The 22,267-nt window shown below is 36.1% G+C and overlaps 1 protein-coding gene and 1 long non-coding RNA gene across 5 annotated transcripts in view; both read left to right on the top strand.

The window, feature by feature from the left end:
• Positions 1 to 2,095: 2,095 nt before the first annotated feature.
• The window catches only part of EMCN (endomucin), a 96,946-nt gene continuing 76,774 nt past the window's right edge, over positions 2,096 to 22,267 (top strand). For 2 of the 4 annotated variants that reach the window (XR_014263845.1, XM_082462367.1), the window contains exon 1: positions 2,102 to 2,428. Coding sequence is in view for 3 of the 4 variants with exons in the window: in XM_082462367.1 (XP_082318493.1) it covers positions 2,359 to 2,428 (70 nt within the window). In the remaining variant the exon portion in view is untranslated. Of the gene's footprint in view, positions 2,429 to 22,267 lie in introns of all 4 variants that reach the window. The other 2 variants (XM_082462368.1, XM_082462366.1) reach the window with 2 other exon arrangements.
• LOC309661096 lies at positions 2,435 to 12,448 on the top strand. The gene is made up of 2 exons (XR_014263859.1): positions 2,435 to 4,229; positions 4,285 to 12,448. It is a non-coding gene; the product is annotated as an uncharacterized lncRNA (long non-coding RNA).

Below are 22,267 nucleotides of genomic sequence, written 5' to 3'. Positions count from 1 at the left end.
ATGAAGGATATCAAATCTGTATTATGTATTATTTTTTCATGAACTTTTACATTTGCCTTTTCATCTTGTGTGTTGAGCCAAAAATCTTTTAATTTCTATGTAAGAAAAAAGATCAAGTCTTTCTTTTATGTATCCTGCTTTTGGAGTTATGCATAAAATGTCCTCTCTACCCCAGTTATATGCAAATAGTCACCCATGTTCTCTTTTAGAATGTTATAATTTTGTTTTTTACGTTTAAATCTTTAACATATAAGAAATTTATTTTGGTATTTGAAGTAGATACCTAACTTTAATTTTTTTAAGATGGTTAAAAACCTGTCAAAAATCACCTATTAAATAATACATTCTACTCATCACATTTACTGTATATTAAATTCACCTATATCTAGTCTCGCCACACACACATATGGGCAAATATATCTATGTATATATGTAGATAGCTATATATATTTCTGTGTCTGTACTTTCTATTTTATGCCATTGATCTGTCTGTCTCTTCTTGCAGTCGCCACTGTTCCAATGAATTCTTTTACCTTAAAAATACCCCTGATCTATTAAGATAAAGCTGACCCACCGTATTACTCCTATTTTTCCTTTTTTTTTTTTTTTTTTGCCTAACCATTTAAAAATGCATTTCTCAGATTTTGTTTTTATTTTTTCATCTACAGGTCTTATCTTTTAAATAGACATAATACTCTATTATCAAGCATTCTTGGAATAGGCATCTAATGTTTTTCACGGAAATAACTAGCAGTCAGGCATCAGAATCAAAGAAATCAAAATGCTATTGAATTCCTGCAACAATGATTGGGACCAACATCAGGACTGACCATGTGTGCTGAAAACTCCCTAGTTAAAGTGGAGCAAGGAGCAGGAAGTGAGGTAATGTGAGTGCTCCACTGTGAGTTCATGGCCACACCCCAATTTATTTCTGGAAAGTGCATGTGACATCTATTCACATACATTGCTATCTTTATACTCTCCAGGATATGACAAATAAAGTAACAGCTCCAAAGGCAGTCTGTTTTAGAAAATTACTTAGAAGAGAGGGTAAAATTAGGTTTTATACACAAAATAGACACTTAGAGGCTCTTCTGAGACTTGGTATAACTTAGGATAAAACAACCTAGTTTTTGGGGTGTTTTGATCAATCAACTTGCTCTCTCCACTCTCGGAATAAGTCCTTCCCTGCACCGTGCAGCAGTGAAATGTATGTCTTCCTTATAAACAGGTAAAAGTGTACTTTTGGAATAGTTTTCTTGGTGGAACAGATGAATTAATATTGACCCACTGACACTCTTTTGTCCAGGGGCTTCATGCCTAAAGGTATATAAAAGAACGATTGGCTGAGATTAGATGTGTAGCCTGTGGCTGGGGAGAAGTGTAGAATTACTTGGCACACACAGGGATTTTAGTCAGGGCTGAGGCTGCGTTAGCACCATGTCTTAATCAGTTGCTACTAACATCAAAGAGATCCCTAATACACAGCGTATCTTGCCTGATTGGCATTCTGGTCCAAAGACTCCCTCTCTCCCTACTTCACTGATGTGTTACAAGAGCATTCCATTCCAGTGCCATTCCAATCACATTTCCTAGAGAAGAGTATCCACAGGGTATTATAAGTATTTTTTCCTTTTCCTTTTCCTTCATCGAATTCCAACAATAAGACCAGGAATGAGCAGTGAGCATTCACATGTCTTTACTTAATTCTATTAGAAATATCCTAAAAAACCTCCCTGGCCATCCGATAAGAAGTCTTTTCACTTACTCAAGTCAGAGCATGATCTACTTAATAAAGTTTTGCACTTATCTCCAGAAGGTGGTCTTTACTAATCTGGCTTTCAGGTTGGAAAGAGAGAAGAAAAGTTGATTCTTTGTGGATTCTGCTCTAAAATTTAACCCTCAGGCAATTAAAGCCTCTTTATCCAAACCAAGTCGTTGTTCAATGAGGCCCCTTTATAAACACTCCAAAACATACTTTCAAAACAAAAGTTAGAAAGCCTGTAAGATCCATTCTCAAGAAAGATCTCTTTCTGTTCAAAACCCGTCCTGACCTTTTTGTTGAAGAAGAACAAAATAATGTAGTAACAAAAACACAAGTGGCTGCCAAAGGAAGAGAAAAAAAAAGTTCCTGTAAGGGGCTGAAACAATAAATCTCCTCTCTGCTGAACTCCCAAAGGGAGTGTGTGCATTTCCTCCTGTTCTTTATCAGAACCCCCGAAATAAGTAGGCATGGGCAGTGGCTGTTCACATCCAGCACACCTTTTCCATTTGCTAAGAAGGCCCTGCCAGGCTGGGAGGGAGTTTGTCCCTGCCTGACTCTGGAGAGAAGAGCCACTGTGACGATCCACAGGCACCATGAAACTGCTTCAAGGGACCGTACTTTGTCTTCTTCTGTCCAGTCTTTGTAGCGGTGTGGATGACGCAGGTACCCTTTTCTCTTATTGTTCTGACGGTGTGGATCAGAAATCACTAGTGGGCGGCTCTGAGCCTCAGTTTACCTTCAGGGAGCCTCCCCTGAAAAGCAGACGCAGCAGTGCATTTGCTGAGTTGAGTGTGTGTGCAGGTGGGCGGGGGGTGCGTGGAGAAGGCTCCACAGAGAGGATGTTTGTTTTCACGGAAGGAAAAGTGTTTGCTGCTGCAGCGGCCTTGAAGTGTGTTCCATGGCATCGTAAAGGTACTGGGAATATACAACAGCCTTTTCGGACAGTAACAATCTGGGGCTCAAATGCTGGCTAAAAATGGGCTATTTCTCAAAAATGTGCTCTTTTCAGACATAAGCCTAGAAATAACAAGATTGTCATGTACCGGTGAAAGGCTGTAATCAGAAACATTGCTCTGCAGATGCTGGCCTATATTTGTCCCAACTATCTTTTGGCTCTGATAAATTGAGAGGTTGGATAAAACTGCCTAGGGAAGTGAATCTTAATATCTTGAGGGGGGGAGGGTGAGAATGGAGGAGAGTCACTTGATTAAAGTTTAATGGATGCTTGCTCTAGAAATTAACACAGATCTACACATATACGTACAATGTTTTGCATAACATTTCAGGGAATTTATAGACATAAAAACCCTACCCATTGACTGCAGGTTCTGAAACTTAGATAAAGGATATATATGCACCTACATAAGCCCTGACTATATTAATGACCAGTTGCAAGAAATGATTGCATTTGACTTTTGACCCTTCCGGAGGGATTTACTGTAAGCAATTAGATTTAATCAATATTTATTAGGCTCTCACCATGTGTTCAGCAGTGCAAGGAATACAAAAATGAGTAAGACATTGTCCTTGCCCACAGTGGCAAATGCACTATTGGGAGAAATAAGCATGTAAATCTAACATAAGACAGATTTAATAGGTGCGAAAACTAAAGTACAAACTATCATAAAAGAACATGGTTGGGACACATTGATTCTGACTCTGAGGAGCCCTGGAAAAAACTCAATTCTAACTTTATTTTGCACGTGCTCTTTTCAAAATTCACTGCTTACAAAATTCCATTTGCAGTGATTATGTAGGAAAAAATAAGCACACTCCTTCTTGAACAATATTTATCATTAATTTCTCAAAATATGTATATAAATTTAGTACAAATACCCAAACACTGCAAAATCACATACGATTGATTACAATCCATCTGGGAGTTTCCAGGGTTAAGTTGCAGTGGGTATAAGACCAGAAAATTTAACTTAGATGAGTTACAAAGTTCTGATTATTTTAAAAGAAAGAATATTTATGAGATGACACAGAAATCAATGCACTAGCTTATAAGTAACTCTTCAGTTTGCATGGGAGAGATAGATAGGAATGGATTACATGTACTTCAGAAAGCAAAGTATAATAGAATCAATAGAAGCAGCCTGCAAAACCTGACCGTAAGGAAGCTGGAAAGGTGAGAGATAACCCAGAGATGACCTGGCAGATTTTTCTGTTATGATCATTTTAGGAAAAAAACCAGCGTCCTTTAGCTCATTGGTAATGAGCCCAACCTCTCTATTAATAGTGTCTTCTTTCTAATGAACTATTAACCAAAGTAAGATAATTTCTTTTTTTTTTTAATTTAATTTTATTTATTTTTTTATACAGCAGGTTCTTATTAGTTACCCATTTTATACATATAGTGTGTATATGTCAATAGTAAGATAATTTCTTATTTGCGCAGAGACAACGGTTACATAATGACTATCTCCTTCAACCTCTCCCATCGAGCCTTTGTTAATTTAAGGCAAGCGTCTGTAAAATCTACCCCATTTATCCTAGAAAAAGAAGTGCTGGCTCAGGAGCATAAATTGACCATCGAGTGAGGCCTACAAGGAACTGGAAGAGATTTTCCCATCCACGTGTATGATTTTTTTTGCACCTGGTTCTGCCTGTTTTATGTTTTCCTTCCCAGATACGGTTCAGGAAATGAAGCATTTCCTAAGCTGATTTATTAAGTTTTTTTCCTAACCCCCTGTACCGGAAACACATTGATTTCAAAGCTTTATATGTTCCCCAAGCTTAGAATGCTTAACATATTTCATCAGCAGAGTTGATTATAGGAGTACAGAAGGAGGCATTTCATCTGTCTTAAATTCATAAGTTGTCAAGAAGATCCATGCTTTTTTGCATAGTAATTTATTCCTAAATAATGATCTTTTAGAGAAATTGACTACTTTTCTTTTTCTTTCTGACTTTTTTGTCAGTTTCAGATTTAAATAAATACAATATAGTTTTTTGTGCTCTTCGTGAAAACCAAGGAAATCTTTCTGCATGGCAGTGAGTGACTTTATTACTTGGTTAGCGGTACAATATTTTACAATTTCCAATTTGGAAAGCTGTTCTATTGAAATATGTATGGGAGGTTCTTGAAAAGGAACTGTCATTCTTTCCCAAGGTTTTCTAAATTGTATTTAAAACTGAACAGACCCCTGCAGTGGCTTTTAAGCTCCTTTGGCTTTTAAGTCTAGACTGATGAGCTTTAGACTGTCAGGACTGAGAAAAGTTAAATGAAGAAGGATTCCAAGAAAAGGAGGCCCTGGAAGCAATTTACTTTTCAAGTGCCATTTGCTTTTTGAACTTTACATTAATTTAGGAAAGATTAGAATGTTTTAGCCATCTGCAAGCAGGAACACACGTCACTTTATTGGTGTCTGAAGAAGAATTTAATTGCTTGTTGAAATTCATTTGTTAGGAATTAAACATTCAATTTCATGGAAAAAAAAATGGATTGAACATCCTATAAGACAAACACTATGCTAGACGCTGTAGGTTTATAGCGATCACTATGACTCAGCCCTTGTCCTAGAAGTGGTGGGGAGAGAGGAGGAGGAGACAAATCATTATAAGTTTGATTCTATTGTAAGTCTTAAGTGGTAAATAAAGAATGCTATGGAGAATCCACAACTAGCTTAGTTTTGGGTGTAGGAACATCAGAAAAGCCTTCATATAAAAGTGGAAATTATGATAAACTTTGAAACTTGAAACACAGGTTGGATGGATGGAATTTCTTGAATAGGAACTTAAAAACATCAGTATGTTCCAGTCTAGAAATTTAAGGAGGTCACAGATTGGACAGAGGTTAAGTGTTGGAAATATAGCCTCAGGATATGTTGAATACCAGGAAGAGAAATATTGACTCAGATAGTTAATTATATTGGATTCTCTAAATGTGTTTGAGCATGGGAATTATATGATTGGGACCATAAACTGAGAAGATTAATCTGTCAACAGGGTATACATTAGACTATGGCAGTCAGGAGAGAGAAAAGCTAAAGAAAATGGTTCAAATGTTATTGCAAGTCTGAAAGTCTGTCAATAAAATGAAAAGAAGGGTCTAGGGAAGAGCTTTAAAGAAGTAGAAAGTTTGTGACTTGACATATTATTGACTGGCTATGAGAAAGATAGTGACAGATGTAGAGTGTTATTTGAATAATAGAAGTAGGGAAATGGCCTGGGACCAGACGTATGGAAAGCTAGGAGGAGATGGTTTAGGGAGAAAATGATGAATTTGATTTTGGACATGGTGAGTTTGAAATCTTAATAAGATATTCAAGTAGAGATGACCAATGGTAGGTTAAAATTGTCTAGTTGGTAGATGGAATGGCCCTGGAGGTGATGGTGAGGGGATGAGTATTCTTTACACTTGTCTGCCAAGAGATTTTAGTCCTGTCCTGCTCACTGGAAGATTAATAACATAGCGAAGCAATTTATTTCTCTGCTGGATGCCCATATTTATAACTATCTTATGGCACTTACTTTCCAACTTTATCTTAGTTATTTGTGTGCATATCTCATCTCCTCTACCAGACTATAAGCACCATGAAAGTAGGGGTCATATTTATTATAGTCTGTATAGTAACAGTTCTAAACATATAATAAGGATATAATAAGCTGAATGAATGCATACATGAATGATATAGTTGCCTATTCATTTTTAATTTCTTCCTCTGATAATCACTTTTTGTTTACTACCTTATCCTTGTGAAAGAGTTATGGACAGGTATGAATCACAGAACATAACATGAAAACAAGTGGAGTATTTTGATTCCTGGCTATCAGGAATATATTATATGTATTATATATTATTTATAAATATAATATATATAATATTATACTTATATAATATAATATATATTATTAGTTAATTATATATATTATTAATATATATATTATATAATATATATAATATATTATACTCGCTAAGTGTGAGCCAAATATATGGAAAGGGGCTTCTTATCAAAGTAAGTCAATTCCCAAACTCCAGCAGAGGAGAAGATGTTAGGGATAGGTGGACAACCTATTACCAGGGGACAGTAATTTACAGCAAACCTGGATGAATAAACTACTCTGACTATAATCATTGGGAGGAAGAATATCTAAATACAATTGATTCTGCTTCTCCTTTTTTGGGTATCAAATACTTTATGTAATATCTTCTATGGTTATAAATATTCAAGGAGAAACCTTATTACCAACCAACTTCTCAAAAATTCAAAATGGCTTTTTTTCTAAAAGCAAAGTTCACGTAAGAGAAGTTGGGAGAAAATTAAATAAATATCGTACATCATTAATTCATGTGTTATTTTAGGTAACATATGTGTTGCTTCAGAGCAGATTATCTTACTTGTTACTTCCTCTTAGCTTAGTCACTATCAATAGATCTTACCTGAAGTGGGTGATCTATTATAGAAAGAGTGAATCAGTGCGGAAACAAATTCAATGGGAAAAGTTTCCAAGCCTTTTATTTAGCTTTCTTTCTTTACTACTCTTTTTTTTTCTTCAATGATCTTTAAAAGTAGAAGTGATCATTCTAGAATTCTTATTTTTAAGAGATTCATAACAGCTGTCACTGGCAAATTGGCAATTTTATCTTGCTGATTGTAATTATTCAGATATTGAGAAAAAAAGATGAACGTCGGAAGGTTTCAAAAAGCTTCTAATTTACTGGATAATTGCCCATCCTTTCCTTTTCATTGATGACGTTATATTTCAAGCTTCAGGTAAATATTTTAACTTGTGAATAATTATCTAGTCCAAGTTCCTTATATTCTTTTTTTCTTAGTCATCACTTTCCAACTTCCTCTTCACCTCTGAGAACAATTTGAGATGTGTTTTTCTAAACATTGAATGTCAAAGCAGGAATTTACTCTAAATGACATTCCATTCAATTCCTGTGTAGTAAATGTCTCCATTCCTGTTACTGAATTCCTGTGGGTCATTATAGCTCTGTCAGGTTAGGATAATAATGCCTGTTGAGTGTTAAAAGAAGCTCTTTTAGTTAACAAGTAAGATCCTTTTTCTTTTTCTACTGTTGCACACAATATCAGCAGTAGCATGGGAAACATTAGTGGTGTCAATCACATCTAGAAGAGCCACTATATGATTCCCAAATTTCGGCAACCATAAAAAAAATAGTTTTCTAAACTTGAATAGAGGTTTTGTGTCTTGTAGAATGACATATCAGTAGAGATAATCATAACAAGTCTCTAAATAGAAGCAGCCACCTACATCCTCTCTGGATGCCTTTAATCTAACCATTGCTATGGCAACCTCTCAGGTGTAGCTTGACAGTATCTTGTCTCACGTGAATGAGTATCTCTTGCTTTCCTGTCTCCTGTTCTCATACTAAGGTATGCTTCACCTAACAGAAACCCACCTGGCACTGTTGTGTATCTGAGCTAGAAGTGCAGGAGCCTTAGCACTCTATGAGACAGCCTTTGCCCAAAAGAAGAATGGGGCCAGTGAATAAATGCTTTCCTCTTCTATTGCTGCTCCAGTTTCACTATTTTAGTTCTCTACTCCTTTTCTTGAGATCACTTTCCTTTACAAACTGCATACAAACCCTTGTCTCAGGCTCTGCTTTTTGGAGAAGTTCAGGATTGATTATTTTCTGATGGGAACATTTTGGTTTGGATGATAATATATACATTATACCAGAGTTTCTCTGATATTCTAATTGATATTCACTACCTTTCTTCCTCTTCATTTCAAGAAAAAATTTGAAAAAGCTTTTGTTGAATAAGTTAAACAATATTCTAAGCAGGTCCTTTCCTAAGGCAATCATTTGTCTGTATAGAGTCAATGAGGAACTATATTGTGAGGTCGGTAATCAAAAATGTCAATGTCATTGATCTTATTCTTAGTGTGCTGCTCATCTGAAATGTAAACTGATTTTTATTCTGTTTAATCAGTCATATTCTGGCCTAAACCTAAATTAGTTGTGTCAAAAAACAGAGAATGGAGACTTTCCTGGTGGTCCAGTGGTTAAGACTCTGCACTTCCACTGCAGGGATTATGTGTTCCATCCCTGGCTGGGGAACTAAGATCCTGCATGCTGCAAGGTGCGGCCAAAAAAAAAAAAAAATGGAGAACACAACTAGGTCTGGTCCAAGTTAACCAAGATATGTATTGTTACAACATCTAGTGACATCTACCATTTGTTGTACCTGGCACTTTACACACATTACTTCCATCACAACATTTCAAGGCCAGCTTTGTCATTCCCATTTTACTGATTAGGACACCGAGGCTTGGAGATAGTGTAAAGTTATCCTAGAGTGATCATGCTTAAAATCAAATCAGAGAATATTATTCTTCAAAATCTTCCCTTCTAGCTTGCTATCTTCCAATGCAGTACAACTGCAATAAGTTGAGTTTTTCTGATCAAAAGAATAAGGGTAGAGACTTTCCACTTGAGTCGTTTGGAAGCACTGCTGCCTCTCATAGCCCCTTCAGCGTTTCTAAACTGCAAACTAAGACCACAGTGCTATGAATGAATTTCTACTTAGTGCTAATTAGCCACTTAATATCCTGGATTCAATTAATTATTAGGGGATGGGTTAAAGGAGTTGTAGGCATTTCCCTACCTACTCACTGTTATGTTGGTTGGAAAAAAATAATGTTCTTGGCTCTAATACAAATGTCAGTGCAGCTAATATGGGACTTAGAAGAGAAGGAAAGAAGCAAAGAGGAAATAACTATTAGTGAAATAATTACTTAGTGTCACATCTATAATTCTCCTGGAGCCAGACTGTCTGGGTTCAAATTCCAGCTCTGCCACTTACTATCTGTGTGAACTCGGGCAAGTTATTTAACCTTCAGCTTTCTCAGCTATAAAATAGGCATGAGTACAGTCTTACCTCATAGGGATATTGGGAGGATCATGTGAGGTACTACACAAAAACACTGAGAATAGTGTCCAGCATATAATGACTCTGTTTTGCTGAGTTTGGGAACTCAGAATCCTACAGATTATAATATCCCATTCCTTAGACAAACTACTTTATTGCCAAGTTGATTCCAATCTAGAATCAGCAAATATTTAAATAATTACAATGTTCATTCTCACAAAGAGAAAAACCAGCACACAATTTTTCACAATAGGATTGAAGTAGGAATGAAATACGATTGCCAGTTATGTTCTTAATCATAATATATACAGGCACAATTTGACATATACAGACTGGTATATTATCGAAGATGCCTTTCAGATTTGTAAGTTATTTAACTCACTGTATAAACTAATCAAATTAATAAGCAAAATTGTACTTGTGTTTAATGAAAATTCTAACTTTTTAGTCTGAGAATAGTCAACATCCTCAAATATTATTTCTTATCTTAAAGTATTGAGCATTGCTTACTCTTAGAGATGGGATAGGTTAGTGGAAGGAACTTTGTTCTTAATGTGAGAACCGACCAACTTTGGATCCAGCTTCTTAGTATGCTGAAGCCCACCAAGACACTAAATTCTTGTTACCCTCAGTTTCTTTATCTAAAAATGAGAAAAATGATAATTGTTGACACAATATTGGTGTTAAATGATAATTGGAAAACCTATTTTAGATGCTCTGTAAGTCATAACTCACTATTAAAATTTAGTTATTAATATGCAACCTAACATTTAACTCACGGAATCAATAGATGAAGAGGAATGTACTTCATAATTTGAGAATTTTTCTTTACTGTCTGAGCCTTTAACTGCCAATCCATCATTGCTCTTTTAGCCATATACCTTTACATATTTTTTTATGGCTGCTACACACTCAAATTGCCATGCATTGAAATTATGCCCAAGTTAAAAAAATCACACACACAAAACACAGAAAATCATTTGTATCACACATTGAACTTATTTTTTTTTCCACCTCTTTATTGGAGTATAAATGCTTTACAATGTTGTGTTAGTTTCTGCTGTACAACAAAGTGAATCAGCTATATGTATACATATATCCCCATATCCCCTCCTTCTTGAGCCTCCTTCCCACCCTCCCTATCCCACCTGCCTAGGTGGTCACAAAGCATCGAGTTGATCTCCTTGTACTATGCAGCAGCTCCCCACTAGCTATCTATTTTACGTTTGGTAGTGTACATATGTCAGTGCTACTCTCTCACTTCATCCCAGCTTCCCCTTCCCCCCCGAACTTATTTTTAACTGAAGTGGGAAAAGGAACGATTTGTGTGTGTGTGTGTGTGTGTGTGTGTGGTATGAACTGTGAAATCGTCCTCCTAGGGCGTTCAGCAAGTATGAGGACATAAATGCTGAACTCCCAGACACTTTCCCTAGGGAAGAGAGGCCACTCCTGCATTTGTCAGCTCAAGGCTATTCTGACAACTCCTCTGTCCAACAATGAGACATCACCCAGTTATCTCTCCCCCTGCAAATCCAATTTTAAAAAGTGAGAATCACCTTTTTAAATGCACATAATTAACTAATTTAAAGATTTATTAATGGTAATGGCATTATTGGGATTAAGATAATTATGTGAATCTATAAACTTTTTTTTTTCTTTTTTCTTTTTCATTTTCTGACGGCCTCATTTGTTGGGTGCAAGTTTTATATCAATTAACATTTAAAACTCTATAGATTTGCAAAGTAGAAGAAAAATGACAATGCTGTCAATCATTTAAAAGCCGCTTATTAGAGTCCATTACAACCTAACTAAACATAAATCTCTTGGAAGCAAGGACAATGTCTAATTGATCATTGTTTTCCCCATGACCTATCTTTGAACACATAGGTGATGCTTCCCAACTGGCCCTTGCTTTAATTTGGAGAACTGTATTTCTTCAAAAGTCAGCAGAGTTGAAAATACCCAAGGCATTCCTGGCTTTGTTTTCAGTGACTTGAGGGCAATATTTATTTTTATCCTTGGCCTGGGTTGTGGAGAAGCTGTGAGTGTCATTTTAGGATACTCTGTTCATTGGCTGAACTTATTTGATTCGCTTTATGAAGTTGACCTACTGTCTTATCTTTGTATGAATAGCAGAAAATATCTGCCTTTCGTTTATGTCAACTGTCCAAATCACACAAGAATGGCGTGATTATCTGAAGGCAAGTGTTGAATCATTCCTGTGTCTTGCTCACAAGAAAAAATTGGTATCCTTTTATTCTAGGCACCATTCATCAGGTAATCCTGAATCATTTAGCTCAGACTAATCCTTACCCCCATTAGAACAAAATGTAAAATTATGGAAATTCAAGACACACTGATTACAGAAGTCACCTCTCTGTTTCTGAAGTCTTGGTTCAGAATGTCGAATAAATAACTTTATCCTAACTAATCCTGTTCAGAAGTAAAGGTATCCAATAATTCAGTTATTCCCAGGTTTTAAAATTGTCACTGATCAATAAATAATCAAAATGCCACCTGGGCAGTTGACATGGGACTAACAGCTTTTTCCTTTGTCAAATAAAAACACAAAAGTCCTACAACACATATACTATTTTATGAGCGTATTACATAAAAGAAAACCTACTGTAGCTCCTTCCATATATTTGGAATATAATGATGTTCTCTTCCCTTCTTTTCTCATTGAGCTCTGGCTGGTGTCACAGACCAACGCTGTGCAACTGTGCGGGGTGCGCTGTCTTCTGAGCCAAGACCATTTGGCTTTTGTCACCAGCAGCCACAAGCTTGCTGTGTGACTGAGCCAAGCAATTTTTTTTTTAACCTCTCAAGACTTTCATTTCTCCATCTGTAAAATGATGTGGTTTGACTAATCAATATTGAGGTTTTCTTCTGGATCTACAATTGTATGATCTTACTGTAACAAGCAATTTCTGTACATTTAGCCTCAAGTTATCTTGCTTCATTTTCATTCTGTTATTCCTAAATATGTTCATTCTGGAGCAAGATTTTCAATTCTGTTCCCTAATGTTTACCTCCTTTGGGAATTTTCAGATAGGGCTGTTAGAACGAATCTTCTTTGCATGTGAAAAAGCCAATTCTCTGCCGTGAGCAACATTTCTCAGAGTGCATACCAATGAAAGATATTTTTTTTCCATTTTTCTACATGGCATTATTTGTATTTGGCTTGGCTGAGGGAGGGGTAGAAAAAAGGACTGAGAGAGAGAGAAGGAAATTTTCTGACCTCAGAAAAAGATTGAGAGGAAAAATGAGGTTAAAAGAGATGGAGAAAGTGATTGAGGCTGATAGAGAGACAGAGGCTCTCTGAAGGGGCTGGGATGGAGAAAGGTCAAGAATGAGAAGTGGAGGAAGGCTGATAGAGAGATGGGGACACATTCTTTTTTTTTTTTTTAACATCTTTATTGGAGTATAATTGCTTTACAATTGTGTGTTAGTTTCTGCTGTGTAACAAAGTGAATCAGCTATACACATAGATATATCCCCATTTCCCCTCTCTCTTGCGTCTCCCTCTCACCCTCCCTATCCCACCCATCTAGGTGGTCACAAAGCACCGAGCTGATCTCCCTGTGCTAATGCGGCTGCTTCCCACTAGCTATCGGTTTTACATTTGGTAGTGTATATATGTCCATGCCACTCTCTCACTTTGTCCCAGTTTACCCTTCCCCCTCCTTGTGTCCTCAAGTCCATTCTCCCTTCTGGGTCTTTATTCCTGTCCTGCCCCTAGGTTCTTCAGAACCAATTTTTTTTTTTTTTAGATTCCATATATATGTGTTAGCATACGGTATTTGTTTTTCTCTTTCTGACTTACTTCACTCCGTATGACAGACTCTAGGTCCATCCACCTCACTACAAATAGATGGGGAGACATTCTAAATGCTCTAATGATTTGGGAGGAGCTTTCCCCATCGGCCCTCTAGCCACTTTTACAGATCTAATACCTTGTAGAGTTCTTTCTTATCATTAAATCTCTTGCCAGTTCATTCCTCCATCCATTGCTTTGGCTGAATGCTGAATTTTTCAAAGCACTTTCACTGATCAAATATCTCATTTAATCCTTGACATTCCCCAGGGGATTGGCCAAGCTGGTGTTATTTGTGCTCATTATCAGAGGAGAAAAGCCCAAGGACTCACACTTTGTGACTCAAACCAGTAGCCCTCAATGTTAAAATATCTATTAAAATATTTTTTTCCCAGTGTTCACTCCCAGTGATCTCCAGGCCACTCCCTTTCAGTAAAACCCAGAAAACTGTTTTTCCAGCAATTACTGCAGATAATTTTTATACACTTGTACATTGAAATACACTCTGAGAAATCCTGGACTAGACTCAAGTTTGTGACTAGTCATCTGAGCTCTTTTCACTGTCCCATACCTGCAAGATAACCAGAGGTGTCTGGAGGTGTTTATCTTTCAGAAAAGTGCTAGGGTGTAGTGCCTTCAGGGTAAATTTTGGTATTAAGTCAGTGTAACCTAATTTCTTTCTTTCTTTTTTTTTTTTTTTTTTTTGCTTATACTAGTTTAGGATAATAGGAAATTTGATTTGGCCAAGACAAATATTAGTGGAAACGTTGAAATCTCCCTAGTCACATAGGCTTAAATTCCAGCATTTTTTAACCATCTCTTTATAAGGAGATAGTCTTTACTCCCTACTCAATGTAAGATCTTTTTGATTGCTTTCCATTCTGCTATTAATCTCCCTTCTGTTTTCATTAATACCAAAAGACCATGAGCCTCTCCTGTATAGGCTGCTCAAGAAAATTAGCCACATTGAATAATGGTTTGATTAGGGAAACAGCTATAGTAGTCCTATCAAAGTTTCAAGTGGGGTCAGGATGTGTTTGATAATCCAAACACAAGTATTTCTGCTTCCCAGAGAACTGTTAAGAGCCAGAGGAATTTGAGAAGGTAGGGAGGATTAAATGATTAGCATTTAAGCATGAAGAGAAATGGAGAAGCGGTGAGGTTATGAATCTGGGCAATATATACAGGGAAACCTCCAGTATTAGAAAATGACAAACAAATCTGTAAACTGGTCATTACCCTGCTGTTTCTTAATAAACCAGGATAAGATAAGTTTTAGAAAGAAGTCAACAGCCTCTCTTCCAGAGTTTCACAAACTAGAAACCTCAGATATCTAACTGGCATAAGTGTGTTGTTTGGCCACACAATGTTTTATGACTACAGGCTACTATTTAAAAATCAGCAAGTTTCACAAAACAAGAATGGCGACAGAGAAAGAAAGAGAAAATCTTATTTTCAGCTCTTTTGGCAACTCTGGGTCTCATATTTCCTCACAGCAGCACTCGGTTAAACCTGAGTAATAAGTGCCCCCTTTTAAATTGGGGAATGCTCTCATTCCTACAGAAGTATGTGCACTTCCACCCAATCTGACTCTCTCCTTTGCTGCTTTGCAGATGTGGGCATAGGGTTAATCCCTTCACCTGTAGGATTTCATCTAAGCATTACGTGTGCAATTTGCAAAGCTATCACCATGTGCATGGTGGTTCAATAGATTTTTGAAAGGACAGGGTACTGGGACAATTTTCTGCAACTAACTAGGCTTGCCAGCTCAATCTCAGAATTTTAAAGACATTCCAGTCATCATTTTCTTTTTTATTTTTCATAAAGATTAATGCTTTTATTACAATATGCTATAAATAATTAACTTAGCCCTGATTAGTACTTTTGTTTCACAGTCTTGAGAAAGCATAAAACTTAGAAAATAATTTAAAGAATTTAGAAACAACAAATCATAGCATACGATTAAAATGTTACTTTATTTTTCTTTCCCATCACCTCTTTATAATTTATTTGGTGAACATAAACTTCCTGCCCTTAATAAAAATATTGAAGCTCCATGACTTTTTTGCTTACTCTTAAGAAATGGACAATTCTGTGGACAACAAAATTTGCAGAGGCTATCAATTTAAAATTAGAATATATGATACAAAATCATAACTGAAAATTCTCCCCTGTAGCTCATGCCTGTGTCAGATGGAATTCTACAAGTGGCTTCTTTACAAGTTCTCTATTTTCCGGTTCCCTATTCCCTCTCCAGCCCCTTTCTGACCACTCCACATTGGGAGCAGAGTAAGAGAGGAATGAGACAGTTGAATGAAACTTATTACTTGACCTGGCACCATACGTAGTGCCCAGAGCCTGGAAGATGGTTAAAACCAATAGCCAAATGGTGCATTTTCATGGGTTCCACAAAGGTGTGCTTTTGGAACTGTCTCCCCATGCAGCAACTTGGTTCATGAGGATGGATCCTAGTCTGGGAGTTCAGTGGTTACTCCTTCCAAAGCACTGGTAATCCTGTGTTACCTCAGAGCTCCTTGATGCTAAAGTGTCCAACTCTCCACACAGTCCCAAGGAACAGGACTCAAAACAGCCCACTCTTTCATTCTCGCTCTTCATTTGGTCCACAGGAAACAGTCTTATATCTCTATCTCTAACACTCCTTGCTCAGGTAGGCTTATTCTCAACATAGTAATAACCTTCCTGGTCCTACACGAAAGCAGCTAGGCAGCAATCCTTCATTCTCTTGATTTCCCAGGGGTAAATCAGATCCAAGGCCACTATGCCTTTCAGCTGTAGGGACCACATAGTAAGGTAGGTTTGAATTGCAGGGGGACAGACAAGCCTGGCTCCTTAGGGGTGAAGGAAGTTGGAATGGGATTCAAAAGAAGTATTCGGCGAAGACGACCTCTTCTCAAATAATATCTATATATCTCTCCACACTTTTATTCTTTTTATGTTATACAGTGGGTAAAGAGATTCAAGGGTCCACAGACAGGTTTTGGATATTTTATTTGAAATTCTGCATACAATGATTTATCCCACCCCTTTGTAATTTTACCTATTTGGTACCTGATTAAAACTTTAATGTTCACATATTGTGCCAGATGTCTTACACCAACATTTCCTTCAAAACAGCTAAAGACCTGGATGTGTTTTTTCTCTGAGTTTATTGTAATCATGCTATAAACCAATATTATAATTAGAACAGTGAAATTTCTGTATGCTTAGAAATGAAGATTTCATTTATAAAAAACCTATGGATATAGGAAAAAGAATCATGATAGAAATTAGAACTATATTTTGAATATGAAGGGAAATAAAATATTTTATAACAGTATATGTATGATACAGCTAAACCAGTAATTAGAAGAAACTTTATAGTCTTAAATGCACACATTAGAAAGAAAATAATTTTTAAAAGACTAAAGTTAACCCACATAAAGTGTAAGGGAGAATATAATAATAAAAGCAAAGTTAATGAAATAGAAAGGAAATATATAATGCAAAGAATTCATGTGTATATTAATAAGATTGCTAAACCTCTGCCAATACTAATCAAGCAAAAGGAGAGAAGAAGAAAATCAATAAAAATGAAAATTACAGGATCATCTGAACACATGCAGGAAACACACTTTTAAGAATTCAACATTTCTGGGCTTCCCTGGTGGCGCAGTGGTTGAGAGTCTGCCTGCCAGTGCAGAGGATACGGGTTCGAGCCCTGGTCTGGGAAGATCCCACATGCCGCGGAGCAACTGGGCCTGTGAGCCACAACTACTGAGCCTGCGCGTCTGGAGCCTGTGCTCCGCAACAAAAGAGGCCACGATAGTGAGAGGCCTGCGCAGTGCGATGAAGAATGGCCCCCACTTGCCGCAACTAGAGAAAGCCCTCGCACAGAAACGAAGACCCAACACAGCCATAAAAATAAATAGATAAACCCAAAGTTTAAAAAAAAAAAAAAAAAAAGAATTCAACATTTCTTCTTGATAAAAACGTTTAGGAAACAAGACTATAGAGGATTTTCTTAATCTGATAGGTTAGCTTCAAAAACTACAGCAATCATTATACATAATGGAGAAATGTTAGCTTTCGCTTTGAGAATGAGAATGAAACAATCTTGCCCAGCAATGCTACTTTTATAAAACACTGTACTAAATATGCTAGCTAGTTCAGTAAAACAAGAAAAATAGATAAAAAGTAATTAGAAAGGAAAAATAAAAGCTGCTTATATCTGAATCACTTTGCTGTATACCTGAAACTAATATAACATTGTAAATCAACTGTATTTCAATAAATAAATAAATAACTATCTTTTGTAAATCATCCTTTCAAGTAAAAATGGTATTCTGCAGAAAAAAACAAAGTTCACTTTGTAACTCAAGCTGCATAGGTGCTTTTCCTTGAGACACCATTGTACTTGTTATGCTGCAGAAGTGTTTTATGAATACTTCTTGTTTCGTCACAGATAACAATAAAAAAAGTGCATTCAAATAATATTTAATAACTTTTACTGTCATTAAAGAGATCCTAAGTGAAAAAAGAGAAAACCTTAAGAAATACCACAAAAAGAAAGTTATGGAGAGAAATGTCAGTAGCCTTCTGAAGCATTTTGTGACAAGAACAATCTTGTTTTAGCAAATAAATCTCTATTGTCATTAATCATACTCTATTTGCAAGTTCCCCATTTCCCTCACATCTCTGGAACAAATCCCTTATGAATAGGGAAGATACTGTGTTCTTTTTAAAGTTTTAATTTAGCTATTATTGATTTCCTCCCAGTCTCATTCTGTTATTCTCTTATTGCAGGTTGTCATTCACCTTTACTTACTTAGGGTCAGAGGCCTTTCATGTAAGACTTGCCTTCGCTCAGGTTTGTCCTCTTGCATTGAGGTAGCCTTTTGTAAGATGTTTCTACCTGGGATTATTTAGTAGTCAGAGGCATTCATCATATTTAATTTGAGTAGTTGATTTGTAAATCTGCCCCACTAGACTGAAGGCTGACCCTTATGTTAGTGTACCTCAAGATCTCTGGTCTCCACCAGGTCCTTATTGTGAGGCTAGGACCTGTCTTCTGAAGTATAGATTGAAGCTTGCTTTGTATGCTTCTTGGTGTTTCAGACAGGCTGTCATGAGAAGGAACAGTGTTTAATCCTCCTTAGGACTTTAATTTCACTCAAATTCGACTTTCTCCTATCTCCATCTAATTCAGGGTAAGAGAAGTACTTTAAAAATTTTTTACCATTTTTAAAAACTGTTAAAACATTTATTGAAAGTACTTATAAGCAAAGCCATGTGCTTTGTTTTCTATAAAATCGTTTCAACAAAGTAGCACATCTGACTTCATAATTTAACAATAATGCCATATTTGATTATTAACTGAGATTTTACAAAGTACTTTTACATACATTATCTCTACAAAACCCTAAAATGTAGGCAGACTGGTATATGTTAACTATTTTCAATTTATGAATAGAGTTTTAAATACTTAAGGGAGTTTAATTAACCAAATATATAAATGGGATTAAATGTTAAAGAGACCCTAAGTGATTGCTAAACTTGCTACATTAATAAGTAGAATAATAACATTTGTAAATTGAACTTAAAAACTTGAGAGAAATAGACTTTTTATTACATGAATTAAAAAAAAAACCTGAATATTAACTTCAAAACTAAATTAATCTCTACAAAACCTTTTCTGCACACAAAATATATACTTGGGGACATTAAAAAAAACACACACATTTAACAACTTGAAGAATATACTTGCAAAACATATTAAATATCAGCATCATAAATATAAGATATATAAGTGAATTCTTTGGACTGGTAAGGGAGATAAATAATTAATTTTATGCCATCACCTAGCACAGTCCTAGAACATAGTAGGCATTCATTTACCATCTGTGTTAGATGAATGAAAAGGGACTCATTAAATGTTCCATTGTGTGATTTAAGAATTGCATATTTAGAAATTCTGAGGAGAGGATAGTCACTGTAGATGCAACTAATAAATAAGGATTCATGCAGATAGTACAGCTTCAGTTGAACTTTAAAGAAAAAAATTATCCATGTTCTATAAAAGTTTTATTAAATAAAAAAGAGGGAGGAACAACACGGACAAAGCTACAGAGTAGGAAATAAAAACTCCATGTTTAAGGGATAGAAAACCAGATTATCTATTGGGGAGCAATGGGAAATTTGAGTGGGTAGATTCAAATTTTAAACAAAACTTTGAAGTTTCTTCCAGAATACAGAACTTTATTTTTTTAAATTGAATAATCTTTGTACTTGAAAGTAATCCAACAAATTGTAAGTAATGTGGTAGCCAGTCTCCAAGATGGCCTCCAGTGATCCTTTCCTCTTGGTATTTAAGCACTTGGGTGGGCCATTCTCACACTTACTTAGGACTGAATTGTGCGAGTCTTGGAAGTCAGTGGAAGTGATGTGTGATTTCCAAAGCTAGGTAGTAAAAGACACATGGCTTCTACCGAGGTCTCTCAGATTGCTCTCTCTGGAGGAAGCCAGCCATCGTGTTATGTTGTGAGAACAGTCAGGCAGAGAGACCCAGTGGAAAATAACTGAGACCTTCCACTGACAGCCAGCACCAACTTGCCAGCAAGGGGAGTGAGCCACCTTGTAAATGGATTTTCCAGACCCATCAAGCCCTGAGCTTACTGCAGAAACTGTGAGAGACAATAAATGATTATTGTTTTAAGACACATGCTTAGGAATAATTTGTTGTGCAGCAATAGATAGCTAATGCAAATGTCATCACATAAAATTTGAAATACATTTGAGTTTTTGACACTCAGATGAACAGAACGAACATCCTGTATCAAGGGAATTTTTCTAGATTGCAAGGTAAATTCTTTTCTCTTAAGCTATATCCACAGTAAATATTCAATTAATATTGGCAACACCCTTGCCTATTAAATTCAAAAAGTTCAGAGCTTTAATTTACCATTGAAGAACTGGTGCAGATAGAACTAGAATGATTCTTTATTACCTTTTTTGTGATAACTATATTACTACTACCAACAGTAATAAATTTTATAAGCATATAGTTTTTTCTATTCTTCCAACATAGATAGTTAAAAAGTTACACATTCTAATTATGGAAGTTATCATGGTATTTTCATGGCAGATATATTTTACTAATTAATTTGGTTTATAGTTATCATTTGCATTTCTTGATGTGCTTACATGAGAATTAATTTGTTAATGAACTGTATTTGTCCATTATTTTCTCTGAACATTAGTAAAATAATTACTGAATTTTTTCATCTAATGAAACAAAAAGGTGAAATTTTAGGGTGAAATTTTTAACTTTCATTCACGTTTTGGGAAATTAAGTTAAGGAGACAAACAATATTAAAGTAACAAATTTGGAAAGGATTAAATTAGTTTCAGATATTATTTCCTCAGATTAAAGAGTAAATCATTCCAACTCCTTTTCCTTCTCCTCCTGGAATTCAATTTACCTCTTTACTCACATAAGTTTCTGGTTTTTGACAATTTTGCTCCTATTTGTTTAAACTGCAGAGATGTAAATTGAATTCATGTTCTAATAAAAATCTAACCATTACTGAGCAAAATAGCAAGTTACTTCTTAGTTGTATAGCACGATCTTGTCATACAGTTCCATTTGCAAGTATAATTTTATAAAACATATTTTATAATATGATAAGTATCATATTAATCATTCATTTCTTGCTTGGGGTTTCCTTTGCCTTTACACCTTTTTCTGATGTATTTATTTTTACCCTATTTTACTAAATTTGCACATTTTTTGCTTTTGCTCTTTTGTTGTTTACTTTATATTTATTCCTACTAAAGTTTGTCCTGTAAATGAATAATAATTTAATTATTTTTATATTGAAAATTTCCTTACTATTATCCAAGATATTAAAAATGCAGCTCAACATACTCTCCTTTAAAAACCTGATTTAGATTCTAACTGGATTATTGTAGGTCATATGGCCCCTTTTTTATATACAGTTGATCCTTGAACAACATGGGTTTGAACTCTGTGGGTCCACTTATATGTGGATTTTTTTAAATAGTAAATACTGCAGTACTATGCAATTGGAGGTTGGTTGAATCCATGGATGCAAAACTTCAAATACAGAGGATAAGGAAGAATTGTGGATAAGGAGGGCAGACTATAAATTATGTGTAGACTGCACAGAGGGTCAGCACCCCTAGCCCACATGTTGTTCAAGGATCAACTGTATAGCATTTTCTCCACATAGGTATTTGAGACATTAAATAATTATTGATCACCTATTCAGCCCTTAGTTTCTACCTGTATTATCAGTCCCTTAAACAATACTGAGCTTTGGGCTGCTTTAACCCTGATTCATAAAGAAAGATGGGAATAACGCATGGTGGTATGAGATAAAAAGGGAAGGATAAAAACGGAGTTCGGGCTGACATTCTGTCATATGGAGAAGCTAAAATTTAGGACATTACAGGGTACTTTAAAACTTACTGAGTGGGGACTTCCCTGGTGGTGTAGTGGCTAAGAATCCGCCGGCCAATGCAGGGGACACGGGTTCAAGCCCTGGTCCAGGAAGATCCCACATGCCACGGAGTAACTAAACCCCTGTGCCACAACTACCTAGCCTGTGCTCTAGAGCCTGTGAGCCACAACTACTGAGCCCACGAGCCACAACTACTGAAGCCCGTGCACCTAGAGCCCATAAGAAGAGAAGCCACTGCAACAAGAGAAGCCACTGCAATGAGAAGCCCGTGCGTGCACTGCAACGAAGAGTAGCCCCTGCTCGCCACAACTAGAGAAAACCCATGCGCAGCAACGAAGACCCAACACAGCCAAAA

The sequence above is a fragment of the Balaenoptera physalus genome (genome assembly GCF_965194825.1).
Source record: "Balaenoptera physalus genome assembly, chromosome: 5".
In the NCBI taxonomy this organism is placed as follows: Eukaryota; Metazoa; Chordata; class Mammalia; order Artiodactyla; family Balaenopteridae; genus Balaenoptera; species Balaenoptera physalus.
The sequence above is the reverse complement of the archived record's forward strand: the minus strand, read 5'-3'. Positions and strand labels throughout refer to the sequence as shown.